The 15033-nt window shown below is 41.2% G+C and overlaps 1 protein-coding gene across 1 annotated transcript in view; it reads right to left on the reverse strand.

The window, feature by feature from the left end:
• Positions 1-15033, reverse strand: part of LOC123363278 (ATP-dependent translocase ABCB1-like) — a 114759-nt gene that overhangs the window by 47353 nt on the left and 52373 nt on the right. Inside the window, 3 exon segments of the mRNA XM_045004146.1 lie at positions 11542-11739; positions 13965-14121; positions 14622-14762. Coding sequence (XP_044860081.1) covers positions 11542-11739; positions 13965-14121; positions 14622-14762 — 496 coding nt within the window.

Genomic DNA, 15033 nt, shown 5'->3' on the forward strand with positions numbered 1-15033 from the left:
GTAAACCCCAGTAGCCAGCCAGGAGCTGTCTCTTGCTCCCCAGTCCCTGCTCGGAGCACTGCTCTGTCCAGGGTGCTGGCAATTCTCTTAGCCCTCCAGAGACAAAGGGTATGGGAGTGATGCATTATGGGTAGCTATCCCAGCATTCAAGTGGCAGCAACGGTGCTTTTCAAAAGAGGGGGGGGTGGGGTGGGGCGTAGTGTGACAGGGAGCGGGGGGAGAGAGAGAGAGTGGATTTTTGGAGCCAACACTGTGTGTTAGCTTCCTGACTTGAAAAATCAGAACATGTTCCCGATCCCTTACCCTTAACTCTTAACTGCAAACACCCTGCAGCCAACACGACTCCCTTTCTCCCCTCTGCCCCCGCTGTTTCAAGCAAACAATCACTCCCTGCCTGCCTCATTATCTCATTTGATTGTTCACAGATTGATCACAGCAAACAGGAGCTGTGTTTGTAGATAAACAGCTCCGGGATCAACGGAGCTACGGAGCTTGGAGTTCACAACAAAACAAAGAGAGGCTGCATAACAAACAAAGAGAGTAATTTCTAAAAGCATTCTGGGATACATCCTTATACCCTGGAGGCCAATCAGAGTGCTGGTGTGTGGCCACACTTGATGACCAGCGCTGCAGCACCAGCGCTGGAATCCTTATTCCCCATGCTGAGTGAGGTGTACGGCCAGCGCTGCAGCCAGGGAGTTGCAGCGCTGGAAGTGCCCTGCAGGTGTGGCCATTTACTAATTGCAGCGCTGGTGGAGGCTTTCCAGCGCTGCAACTCGCCAGTGTAGCCATAGCTTTTCTTTCCCCCCTGGGCTCCCAGCAGAGAATTGCCCTCCTCTGCCCTGCAGCTCGCTTTTTATATGGGCCTGCTTGGCCGTCATTGGCTGCTCCCTTCAGTCCTTCTCTGATTGGTTGCCTTCTGCACAGCCTCCCTTGGGCTCTATTAACGCCTTAGAGCCCAGTGTGGGGGAGGCACCCCACCACAGTGGGTAAAGGAATGCACCTGCCTGTCTGACTCCTAGCCTCAGGACCTAACAGAGCAGGGAGGGAGGGAAAGGCTGGAAGCAGGCAGCCTTACCTATAGAGCACTTCTTGGATTAAACCCTGTGCTTTCTTGGCTCCTCTGCCATGCCTGCAAAGGGCAGAGGAGCTGGCAGGGAGACAGTGCAGCATATCAAAGATGGTTAATCCCCTAAGCAGTTAACTGACCCAGGAAGGAGAGGAATCTTGGAGAGGGAGAAGGCTCCTCCCCACTGCCCAAAAGCTGGGCAGAGACAGTTCAACTTGCAAAGTACAGGCAGGAGCAACAGAAACTGCCCCAGTCTGGTGCAGTGGAGGCAAAGACTCTGTCAGCAAGCAGGAGCAGAGGAGGTATGGCCAGAGCATGTGGAGCTGATCTGCCTCCACAAAGCTGCAAAGAAAGGAGAGACACTGGGCTGCAGAAAGTACTCCATACAAGCCCCTTAACTACTGACTTGTACAGTGTGTGTGTTAGTAGTGAAAGGACTAGTTCTACCATTAGGGTTACTATGGCAATGAGTTCCACATACACTGACATTTAAGTGGCAGGTGCTGGCACAGTGACAATCATACAACAGTTAACTCTGCTTGAAATAAGTCTAACTGAAATGGTAACTGTAGTGCCTGTACCCCGTGGGTGGACTTATATGGGTGGACATGAAGTAAGTTACAGGTGTGCGAGGCTACAGGGTGAGCAGCCTGATAAATTTCTCTACTGTAAGCAAAGCCTGTCTTCAAATGGAGACTCTTCCTTTTGAAAAGCTTTTGCTCTGTCATTGTGTCCCTTTTTTCTCCAGGTGTAGGAGAATGAAACAAGACACTGCCAGATCTCTGTATGTGTCATTTGAACCCCCTTCTCCTTTAGGACCAGAACAATTAGTATCTGTATGATAGCAACTGGCACTAACAATGCAGCGGCATTAGTGGTTGTAACAATGTTGTAAGCGCTAGTGTAGATGGGTTTGGGCATTTTTATCACAATGCCATGAAAACCTTCTCTGAACAGGTGGTAAAAAAGTTCCCAATCCCAGTCTGCAGTAGCAGCTTGGCACTGGTGCAGCAGCAGTTATTGTAACACGTTTACTAAAGTATTGAGTGTAGATGCACTAGGGTATTTTGTAGCTGTTTTTCAGCACCATTGCATCTATTATCCATGCATCTAATGTAGATCAAGAACAGGCATTTTTGTGTCACAAGGGTGGCTATTTTACTGGTGTAGACAAGGGCTTTGAGAGAGATAAGATGAGTGAGATAATTGCTCTTATTGGACTATTTTCTGGTGGTGAAAGGGACAAGCTTTCAAGGTTACACAGTCTTTACACAGAGATCTTCTTCCTCCTGAAGAAGAGCTCTGTCAAAGCTTGAAAGCTTGTCTCTCTCACCAAGAGAAGTTGGTCCAATAAGAGAGTTTTTCTCATCCCCCTTGTGTCTCTAACGCTATGTCTACACAGCAACTAGATACCTTTGGCTGGCCCATTCCAGCCAACTCAGGCTTGCAGGACATGGGCTTCGGGGCTGTTTCATTGCTGTGTGGATTGTGCTGAAGCCTGAGCTCTGGGACCTTCTCATCTCACAGGGTCCTAGAGCCCGAGCTCCAGCCCAAGCCCAGAAGTCTACACAGCAATGAAACATCTCCGCAGCCTGAGCCCTGCAATCCTGTTTCCGCTGACATGGGCCATGCTGTGTAGACATATCCTAATATCCTGGGACCAACATGGCTACAACAATATGACATACAAGATCTTTGAGAGCACTTTCACTTCAAACTCTCCAGCAACGTCAGGTGAATAGACCTTAACGATTCTGCAGAGTATTTTTGTGGTTCCCCTAATTGGGAAAAGTCATATCCCATTAACATTTAAACAGTTCAGCTCTTGAGTGACAGGAATTTTCCTAACTACTGGTATGACATAAGACCAAAAGGCTCTCCATTAGCCAGACATATTCACAATTATAAACTCATAAGCAAAAAAGTCATTGGTACAATATATTGTCAATTATAGCCAAGAATAGACAGATTATTTATTGCCTGTCATGGATTGTGTCACAGAATTTCAAAAACTCAGAATTTCAATTAGACTCATAAAGTTAATCCATGGAAAATAAAGACACACTGATTTAGCATTTCAGCTGAATTTAATAAATTCATTATTTTTTCATTTCCCTAAATTATAGCAAATCTGTTTTTAACAGGGAGAAAGTTTCTAAGGATCTGAGGGTTGCCAATGGTGATGCCAATACAATTCTTCCTTATCCCCATAAGGGCATCACAAAGTAGCTTCTTTATGGAGTTATACAATCCTCTGCAGTTTTGAGATTGGTGTGAATACGAGTTTTATAGACTGTAGAGGTGAAACATTTGGGAAGGAAACGATGCTGTTAAACTCAGCTACCGCTCTGGAAATTGTTTGGCTGACAACCTGGTGACAGGTAATCCAAAAGTGTGGATATCAGGGGAATGGGGAACTTCAGCACCCATTGGGATTGTCCTACACTCATGCAAATAAGAATACAAAGACATTTAACTCCTTAACACCAGCAGAATTGGCATCTCCTACTATCACTTTGTCTAAGCATTTATACTATGCACCATGGCTGCAGTTTGAATTTACATGTATCTGTGTAAATTTGATTCCTGACCCCAAAGAGTTAAACAAATTTGATAGCAATTTATGCTGAATTTACAGGTGAGTTGAATGGTTAATTATGTTGTGGCTGCTCTCCAAAACCTTGGTGCACGTTTGCTCTCTCAGGACTTCATACATTAGCAATAACCTAGCATGCTTAGATAAGCACTAACTAGGGGGACCAGCTGTCCTAGTTTTATAGGGACAGTCCCAATTTTTGGGTCTTTTTCTTATACACGCTCCTATTACCCCCCACCTCCATCCTGATTTTTCACATTTGCTGTCTGGTCATCCTAATACTAACCTAACATACTTTGTGACATACATGTTTTATGCCCCCTCCCCCTTCAATGGGTTTGAGACGCCATTAGAGTCAGTGAGTAGATGTCGGCTGGTGTTTTATTCCAGAATGCTGATGACACCCAGCATTGTGGGCCAGGCTCATGGCCACACTGGTGCAAACTCTTAAGTAGGGGAACCCTCTGGCCGTGCAGCCCAGACAGCCTGCAAACTGGCCAAGATACTATCTAGTGCTGCAGAGTGGCAAAGATGCTGCCCAGTGTAGCAGCTGTGGCCAGGCAGAAGCAGAAGCTAAAATGCCATTTTAGCCTACAGGTCCTCCGGCGTGGCTCCTCTGTCTTGTACCAGTTGTTGCATGTTGGTTCCAGAATTTGGTAGCTGCAAAGGTGGCTTCATACCACATTTGCCTCTTCACTGCTGGCCAGTATCTCGGCAGTCTTCAGGCTGTCTGGGCCTGTCTCTCCAGCTGATCTGGGCTGGAAAATAGAAGTGGGTATCTTCAGTGGTGGGGTAAGACTTGGGTAAAAATGAGAGCAGGCTGCTGGGGGGTTATTATGCTGGACTGGGAGAAGCTACCGAGAATATGGCTGATTATGTCACCCCCACATGAGTGGGAGTGTTTGGCCATCATTTGTTACCAAAGCTTCCAACACAGACATGTGGTTACATTTATGCAGCACAGCCCACATACCTGAACAGGCATTTGATTGTGTGGGGTTTTGGTTGGAAATCTGAAGAAGTGAAGAGTTTGTTCTGTTTTCTTGATAACTGGCTGTTTTAGGTTGTCTGGGATTTGCTTTTGTTGTGTTGTGTTTTATTGCTCTGGTTTGTAATTATAATGGGAGACTGATATTGGTGTGTTTTATTATGTTTACTTGAAAATAAATAAATATTGCTTCTTTTAAGTAGTGGGGGGTGTAGAATTGTGGAAGACAAAGTGAACCGACCCATGTTACCTTCATCGTATTTGCCATTTTCCTGTTAAATTTCCTCCTTCAAAATACAAGTGAAGAGGCCAGATGTATACAGTGGGAGGTTTTCCAGATTCATTTTTTAAGAAGTGAGGTGCAGCCACAGAGCCGAGTCCTTTCTCCACACAGAAGATCAGCATCATCATTGAACGCACACTCCAAGCATAGACTAAAATATTTTAACTAGCAAAAGCTGGTTGTTCTGGCCCCAGCAACTTCTAATCTCACAATATTTTAAAGAATGATCTGATACTTGACACCTCCAGGCCTTTTATTTCAAAATGATTTTTCCAGCAATACAGACTTGATTGAATTTGGCTGGCTATTGCCACAGAAGAATGCACTGATGAACAACGTTAAGCAACATGCCAAGAATGAGGTATACGTACAATCATCTTCCTCTATGTCATATGTAATGCTGATACCTTTCTCTAAGATGGCAAAATGATGGGACCACATGTCTAATGGTTGTGGCAGCTCATATGTACTGTTGGTTGACTGAAGCAAAGCCCTTTTCTAAAACTTTAATGTCCAATTGTGCATGTCTCCTCAAATGTTTTGCCCAGCTCTATTAAAACAAGTTCAAAGTTATCAGACTGGAAGCAGATTGAGCAGTGAAGCATTTTGGCCTCTACTCTACATTATCTGTGTTGATGTGACTATGAGATGCCATTAACTAGCTACAGATGTTCTATAGTTCATACATTACGTGGCTTTAAAATAAAGTAAGTTTGGCAATCCTCTCCGTGTTATATCTGAATGATTTTCCACATTCTTTATTATACGCTTCACCTTTACAGTAAACAGACTTAACAATTGGTTCCAGTGTAAAAACAAAACCAGACAAAGGGAGACATTTGATTCCGGTTTGGATAATGGGGAATACTGTGAGAACAGCCATTGATTTCTCTATAACCAGAAGTGAAAAGTCACTTTCCTGCACACGTCATGGTGGTGCCAGCAGAAACTGACCAGCCCTTCCCAATGTGTCTACAGAGTCTCAATGGCTCATAGTGGGAGTAGCCCTTCCTGGTAGCTGCTGAGAAAAGCTGATTGGGGATGCGGATAAATGGGGAAGAGTGACCACATGTATTTTGGCAAGGTTGAGAGCAAAGTTTATATGTTTTTTATATTTTGCTTCCCTCATAGACCTAGAATAGGAGAAACAAAGGGGCAAAAGACATTATAATTATTTTTAATTTCTGTCTGTCACAAGTAAGCAGAGGCATCTGAAAGTGTGAAATATTCCAAGCTCCTGTAGGGTGTAAAAACTAAACAAAAACCAAAGGTGGTTTTGATTTTGTCCTTGGCAAACAAAAAGGTGAGTTTGCCAAAAGCAAACCAAAAACAGGGCTGCTTGACTCTGTCTGTCTGTCTGTCTCTCTAATAAGTAGATGACATATGTTCCTCAACTGTTGTTTAAGCATGATGGTTGAATATATTAAGGGAAAAATACTCTGATAATAAAATATTATAACAGAGCTGTGTAAACCACTATGACTATAGATGGATTGATCAACATTTCTAAAACTCCATTTAAAAAGCTGAAAAAAAATGTTTAAATCTAACTTCATATGGTAACCTCCCCCCCCCCACACACACAGTTTTTTGTTAAATAGCTATTTACATGGTTGATGTTAATCAGCTCCAAAAGGAGCCATCATGGTTATTGGGCCAATAATAATTATTTTAAAGTCTTTTTGAAATAGCCTTAATGGTTTCAAAAGTTAGGTCAATAATACAGGTTTTAACAATAATTTATAAACAAACGGTTTGTGATCTATGTTGTCAATATATATTTCCATGAAAGGCTTGTAATCATTATTATAAAAGCAGTTTAAAATTAACCAACACGCCCCAAAGGACTTTACCAATAGGATTAAGTAACACAAAAGCTGTGACACGAGGAAAAAATAAATGTCTCTTCTCTGTCATTTACTACATGTCTGTGTTTTGAACCTGGAGACATCTCAGTAATGAGGTGCATCCTTAATATTACTTAGCTGTGGGTTGCGTGTCTATTTATATAAATAGATTAGTTTGTAACATTAATGTTAATGAGACACTTGTGCATTTACAAGTGCATAGTAATACCCTTCCTTTGCCAGCAGCTGGCTGTGTGTCCCTTGTTCCACTACTTTTCCATTATGAATCACTGCTATGACATCAGCGTTCTGGATGGTCGTCAAGCGGTGAGCAATAACAATGCAGGTTCGACCCATCCTGGCATCGTCCAAGGCTTTCTGGACAATCTGCAGACAGATGCAGTGAAAAACTTGTTATTACTTGGAGAATCTTCCTTTTCATAGGTAATACCTTTGCCTTTATAATTCACATTATCACTTGGGTGTTCCTCACTGGGGTTTAGGAGTCAGTCCTTCCCATGCATGAAGGAGGCTGTAGGGATATTAAAGAAGGTTTACATTATATGAGAAATGATTTATTGATTTATGGTTTTATTATTAACTAATACTTTATAACTTAAGGTTTATGTTAGAAGTAAGTTTGTAAGGATTTATTGTCAGAAATATCTATGTAAGGTTTATGTTAAAAGTAGATTTGTAAGGATTCATTGTTGTAAGGATTTATTGTTAGAAATATCTATGTCTGTACAAGCCTGCTCAAGGAGATACTTTGTAAACGTCAATTAACTCCAAGCGCCTGTGTTCTAAAATGAAACTTTGAAGTCGCTACTTTGCTTTGTAACTAGTTAATTGACGTCAATTGACTCTAAGAGCCTGTTTTCTAAGTGAAAGTTTGTAACTGCTACTTTGTTTTGAAAATGGCCGCTGTAAGCTGCTGATTGGGTAATTGACTCAGCACCTTGTTAACTCAATTGACTCTAAGTGCCGGTTTTCTAAGTGAAAGTTTGTAACTGATACTTTGTTTTAAAAATGGCCGCTGTAAGCTGCTGATTGGGTAATTGACTCAGCACCTTGTTAACTCACCGCGCGAGCTGTCAATTGCCTCTGTAAGTGCTAACTGGCCAATTGACTTTGTTAACTCAGCGCGCAAGCCGTCAATTACCCCTATGCCTCAGGCAAAACTATGTAACATACAAATAGAGACCCCCACCTCTGTTAAAGTCATTTTTACCTCACTTTATGTTTTTAATTGTTAAAAGACAAGGAGTCTCACACCCCAAAAGGATAAAGAAACTGTAAAATAAATGTAGTTAAGATAAAAAGTATATGTGAATGAGTGTCTAGTTTAAATGTTGAATGAGTGTCTAGGGAGTTACCAAGCCTGAAAAAGTCAGTGTCGGCCGAAGAAGGTGTCAAGTGGAATCAACCAGATAACCCCCGGAGGGCGAACTGGAATCCACCCCGGCACCTCAAAGGAAACAAAGGACAGAATGGAACCAGCTATCTGCTGATTGATCTGGCAACAGCAGAATAAAGACCTAACATAGGGAAAAATCCCTATAAAACTGAACCCTGGAGAATAAGGACTTTGAGTCAACGGTTCTGCTGCCAGCCTCCAGGAGCATCAGGTGCACCTGACCCGGACTCGGCTCCACTCTTGTGTACAGGATACCTGGCCAGTATTCTGTCACAAGCAACTTTAGGCTGGTAACTATAATATCTACACAGAACTTGTATGAATGATTGTGTGAATGGATATACATATATACATATTTATAAGTAATCATAGGAATAAGTAGTCAAACAACGTTGTTTGCTGTTATCTTCTATTTTATTATAATATTTACAATAAATGTGACAAATGTCTTTTCCCCTTTAATAAGATCCTGCTAGTTTTTATTGGTACAACAAGGCCTCAAACACAGGGGCCTGATATTACAACCTTTATTTGTGTGAGTAATTACACTGAAGTCACTGAGACTACTCTCATGAACAAAGGCTTGCAGAATGAGGTCCATAAGGATCTAGTTTGGACCAACATAAAACTTAGATTTACCATGCAACACAACTAATTTGCAGAGATGTAATTAATTGTCTGTGATATTGGCTGCTTACCAAATGTGTGTGTTACATTTGACATTGCATGCTGTCTGTTTCCAACTACATGCCAAAGTTAGAGAAACTAACACTTGCACGTTCATTGATAGCACCAACAATGCCAGACACTTCTTGTTAGCCATAAAAATCCAAAATTCAGGATCCTGACATCTGGTCTGGATGGTGGTTTGCATGGTGGCATTTTTCACTTCTACTGCATCCCCATCCAAATGGACAGTTTATTAGTCCCTATGGAATCTCTCCCCTCTCCTGGAGATGGTGGATGCAGTGAGGAAGCTCAGCCAGCTGAGCAGCAGAGGATAGCTTAATTACTCTCTCTTCGCTGCACAACATCTCCTGAGAGGTAGGAGGTGTTGCTGAAGCCTTTTTTCCAAGCCAGCTGCTCCTGCATGTCACCTCTTACCCTCTGAATGCAAAAGGACTGGGAAGCGGACAGAGGCTTCTTAGTTGTTCCATTCTGTCCTGACAGCCAGCAGTTCTACCGGCAAAGTGGATCCCTCTCGGTTTCTGTAGCAACACTTGTTCACCCAGACAGAGCATGGAATATTGCAGAAAGAGACCCACTTTGCTGCTAGTGCTGCTGGCTGAAGGGAAGAGGAAGGAGCTGGTGACTTGCCTTACAAGGCCTCCTCTAGTAGATCACAGTCAACTGTTTGAAGACACCTGTCTCAAACTCAAAGTTGCTAATTGTGAATGGGATTTTCCAAAGTGCTCAGCATTGACCAACTGTGAATCCATTGAAAGTCCCATTGACTTCATAACTAACTTTGAAGGAACTGAGGCAGGCCAAAAATGAGGAGTTCTGAAAATCCCACTTTCTCTCCAGCCCCAAGTGTTGCTGACTACCATCAGCTCCCAATTTAGACAGCAGGAGTTGAAGGCACTCTACACCTTGCAAACCCAGGCGGTAGACAGAGAGGGAGCTAAGGGTTGTTCTGTGGAACTTTCAAAATTGTATTGTACATGGAGCGCCTGTGTTCTTGCAGTGAAGCATTCGAACCCCGTAATTTTGTGTGTATTGCAAATGGTAGAATGCATATTACTAACCTTTTCACCTTCCATGTCAAGAGCAGATGTGGCTTCATCCAGAAGCAGAACTGCTGGCTTACGAACTAGAGCACGAGCAATTGCTATTCTTTGTTTCTGACCTCCAGAAAGTTGCACTCCTTTGTCACCCACTCGGGTATTATACTTCTGTATAAATAAATATTCATTGTGAAGGAAAGTTAGAAACAGAAAGTTATATTTTTAATAGCAGATAATGTACTATATTAAGCTTTTCCATTATGAAGGAAAAAATAATAATGTAATTGTTTTTAATAAAAATTAAAATTTTATAAGATTGTATTAAGTGTTTGAATCAAAATACATATCAACAGCTACATGTATTGATAACTGCTCTGTAATGAAAATTCATTTCAGCATTAGAAAAAGATTAACTCCCAAGTGGTGCAACCACTGATGTGTCTAGTCAAAGACATCTGTATTTAAACATATAGAGCTCAAGAGACTTTCATAATTTCAAGGCCCTAGAGACCCACACTCAGGAGGTGACCCTTTATTTCTTACATGTCCAAAACTTTCTTCTAAGTATATTTGCAAAAACTAGGTGGTAATGAAAAAGAAATATTGTTTTTTTTCAATTTTCAATTTCATGTAACTTTACAGGAAGCCCGATTTCTTTGGGCTTTTCCAAGGTCTTTCTCCATTTTGAGAACTAAGTCCATGGCAAACATGAAGGTTAAAATGTACTTGAAACATTTTACCTTTCAGATAAGACTAAAACTACAGAAAGTTTCAGCCAAAAAAGGAAAAAGAATTGGCAAAGTTTAGAATCGAATGTCTCTTTTATAGTTGTTATATAACATCACTGTGGTAGAGGAAAACAAGAAAACTGGAGCTCAGATTTTGCATTTGAATTAGCCAATTATGACTGTGTACATGTTAATACACATTGCAAGTTACATTTTTAAACATCAGCTTCCTATTTTCCTCTTTGAGAACAGTAAACACAAGAAAATAAACTAAAAAGCATATTGAACAGGAGTACTTGTGGCACCTTAAAGACTAACAAATTTATTGTAGCATGAGCTTTCGTGAGCTACAGCTCACTTCTTCGGATGCATAGAATGGAACACACAGACAGGAGATATTTATACATACAGAGAACATGAAAAGATGGAAGTATGCATAACAACAGGAAAAGTCTAATCAATTGAGATGAGCTCTTATCAGCAGGAGGAAAAAAAACTTTTTGAAGTGATAATTAAGATGGCCAATAGAAGGTGTGAGGAGAACTTAACATATTTAGCAGATTGTGTCATGTTAACATGACTACAAGACTAGTGACAAGGGTTACATTATGGGAAGTATATTCTAATGCCCCCTCTAATATATCAAGTAAATCAACAAAGACATGTCTTCTAGTGATCTAAAGCCAGGATGGGGAGTCAGAAGATCCAAAGTTCTAATCCCGCTGTACCTTAAGCAAGTCCCAAGTCTTTTCTGCAGTACCCGGACCTGTAACAACACTTATCCACCTCAAAGGGGTGTTGTGCGGCTGATTTAATGTTTGTAAAATACTTTGAAGAACAGTTCTATAAGCTCTAAGCGTTAACAGCTTCACAAATCTCTTCTTACCACTTGTCCTGCCATAGGGTCATAAAATCTCTCCAGAAGCTGCATGGATGTGCTTTTGCCAGAACCACTGCTCCCCACCAAGGCTAGTGTCTGTCCTTTATTAACCTTCACACTGAGTCCTTGCAAAACTTGAGCTTCTGGTCTTGTAGGGTATACAAAATGGATGTCCCTGAATTCAATGTTGCCATCAAACTTACTCTGGAAAATAGAGTAGAAAATATAAATGTATGACAGAAGACCTGTCTATCTTGTACAGAAGCATCAAACACAACTCAGTATGGTCATTTAAATGAAGGCGTTGACAAGTCAGTTGGAAATGGAATGGCATTTTCAAACCCAGAGCATTTTTGTCAGTTTATTATTGCTTAAATATGCAGTGACATTGGATTGTTATTTTCTGTGTAGAGGACCTCCTTCTTGAGTGGTTCTTTTCTGCATCTCTCTCTCATTTGTATCATTCCTTTTCAGCCTGGTTCGCAAGGACTATCATTACTTTAGGTAAGTAAACAACCCTAATACCTCTCTTTTATGTCATCAATGCATATAATGCAGACACTATCATTGTGTGTGGAAAACATAGTTCCTGCCCCTGGGAGTTCACTCTCTAAATAGTGTAAGTTCAACACACAGTACACAGGATGAACATAGTACAAGGTGAACATCAGATCTCAGATTGGGTTAAACATTTTTACTTTGGTGGATTATTCATAGTTTTCAAGGACAACTATGTTTTAAGTGTAGGTTTGAATAAGGAAAGGGTAGCTGATTGGCTCTTTTATGTAGGAAGGGAGCTCCGTGTATAAGAGGTAGCAAGGAGGAAGACTTGAAGACAAGAGTGAGTGAAGGAGATGTTAGGAGAGACTGTGGGAGCCTCCTCTGATGCCTGGGGGACGGGACAGCTCCAGGACCACAATACCAGCACTGTCAGTACAATGGGCTCTTACAGCACCCAGAGAACTGGACTTCCAAGGTTTAAATTCTTTGGGCCAAATCTTAGCCTCATTGAAGTCAAAGGCAGCTGCTTCACTGGCATCAAAATTTGGCCCAGAGTGGTTTCACTTTCAATTAATGTCTTTCTCCGCAAGAAGATATTTCCCCAGGAGCATTAGTAGTCTGGGCATGTGGAGCTGATTCAGGAAAGTAGTCAAGTACATGTGTGACTTAAAGTTATGCCCATGAGTTACTGGCATGATTACAGTATATGCCTGAGTCCTTTTCTGAACCGAGGCTACTATCCAAAAGCTAGAATTCTAAAGCAATTTCAAGTTTCTGAAAGACTGGCTCTGCTTGTAAAAGCATTTATGGAAAGCACTGACAGACAATATGAAATGTGTTCAGTTTACAAATACAGAGTCAACACTGGACTTTGAGGGACAAGCTGGGTTCTTTCCATCTCATGTATAATCACCAGGAACAAAAGGTTCTGAACGCCAAATTACATCTTCATTAATACTTGTGCAACCCCTTTGACTTGAATGAGGTTACACAAATGTTGTGTGCAGTGTTGTTACAGCTGCATCGGTCCCAGGATATTAGAGAGTCAACGTGGGTGAAGTCATATCTTTTATTGGACCAACTTCTGTTGGTGAGAGAGACAGGTTTTAAAGCTTATACAAAACTGAAGAAGAGCTCTGTGTAAGCTTGACAGCTTGTCTCTCTCACCAACAGAATTTGGTCCAATGAAAGATATTAACTCACCCACCTTGACTCTCTGTTACATAGATGTAACTAACTGGAACTTAGCAAACAAGTCTAATGATGATGCACAAGAAGGAATAGAATCTATCTCACTCTCCCCCACAGCTGCATAGTTTACAGGAGTAAAAAGCAGTGAAAACATATTTGTATTGCTAAAGAAAGCAGTTTAACTCTGGGCGTGTCTTCACTACCAGAGAGATTGACACTGCTGCAATTGATTCAGTGGGTGTTGAGAGCAGAGTGCTCTCTGATCGACTCTGGTACTCCACTGGAACAAGAAGAGTAAGGTAAGTCGATGGGAGAGCATCTCCCGTCAACGCAGAACAGTGAAGATACTGTGGTTAAGTCGACCTAAGCTACATTGAACCCAGTTACAATATTCACGTAGCTGGAGTAGGTTAACTTAGGTCGACTTACCCCGGTAGTGTAGACAAGGCCTCAGAATACACCCAACGGACAGAACAGGTGAATGAAATGCCATTCTTTCAGTAATTTTTTAGAACAGAACCACACGTAAAAGTATTCTTTTAATTTCTCAAGGAAAAAGGTATTAAATGGCACTGGGCAAATAAAAATTATTAAGTTATTGCTGTTAAATTTTACCCTACCTGTCTGGTCCTGTCTTCTCTGACATTGCAAAAGGCAATTTAACAAGATTAATACAATTAAGGACAATCCAGTACCACCAGGTTTGTCAGTTTCAAGGACTTTCTGAATGGCCTTACCAGTTTTATACCCTCTTCACTATAGCTGTCAACTAAGGGTTTCCGATCCAAAAGCTGAAAGATTCGTTGGGCAGAAACTTTAGCTTTGCCAAAATCTGGTGCCAAAGAAGTGGATTTCCCAACATTTATAGCACCAAATACAACTGAAAAAAAGGCTCTGAAAACCAAACACAAAACATCTTTCAGTTCATCTAAAGAGACTTTTTATTATTGTTCAGAAATTACAAATATTGTTTTCCTTATTTAAAACAAAGAGACTTAACACTATCTATAAATCTGAGAACTGTGACTTTTTAGAACTTTATGGCTTAGAAAAATTACACACAAAGGATTAGAAACAGAGGTTTACAGCTACCAATATTTTTATGGGTGACTAATGGAATGTAATTTCTCCCCGCAGAAGCATTTCACAATGCCCATTGTCTGCAATGAAGTGCCAGCAGTAAAAGTTTCTCCATAAGGAATAAACTGAGCCAGGCTCTATACATGCCAACACACCTGTTTCAAGCTTCCTCTCCCAGAAATAACCCTTCTGCCTGAATTGAACTCCTGAACAGATTCTAAACTGCTGGACCTCTTGCACTATTGCCTAAGTAACTAGACTATACACAATTACCATGTGTTGAAATCACTGCCTTTGGACGGACGTGTACTCACATAAATATATTTTCAACGTTTGTATAACAATTAGCAATGAGCCATCCCCCGAATCTGAAGATTGCTGCATAAAGAAAGTAGCTTGAACATTGGACTATTCCATAGGTAAGTCCATATAGGGGGGCTTTTGTTAGAGAGTCCCTGATAAAAGAAAATATCTATGTTAAAGGAAAAAATTGTCATGAAATGTCACGAGCAAAGACTGGCTGGGAGAAGGTCAGACCTTTGGATTAGAGGTGGGGTGGCAAACCCTATACGTCACTCACTCAAATAATAAATAATAATAATTAATAAAGCTGCATGCTAGGGCCTCCATGAAGGTGCCTCTGGAGAGAACTTATGGCAAATGAGATCCCTTCATCCCAACTAGCTGTTTGTTGGATAGGGCCTTATGATAAAGTTACCTTTAATA

The sequence above is a fragment of the Mauremys mutica genome, chromosome 2 (assembly GCF_020497125.1).
Source record: "Mauremys mutica isolate MM-2020 ecotype Southern chromosome 2, ASM2049712v1, whole genome shotgun sequence".
Classification (NCBI taxonomy): domain Eukaryota; kingdom Metazoa; phylum Chordata; order Testudines; family Geoemydidae; genus Mauremys; species Mauremys mutica.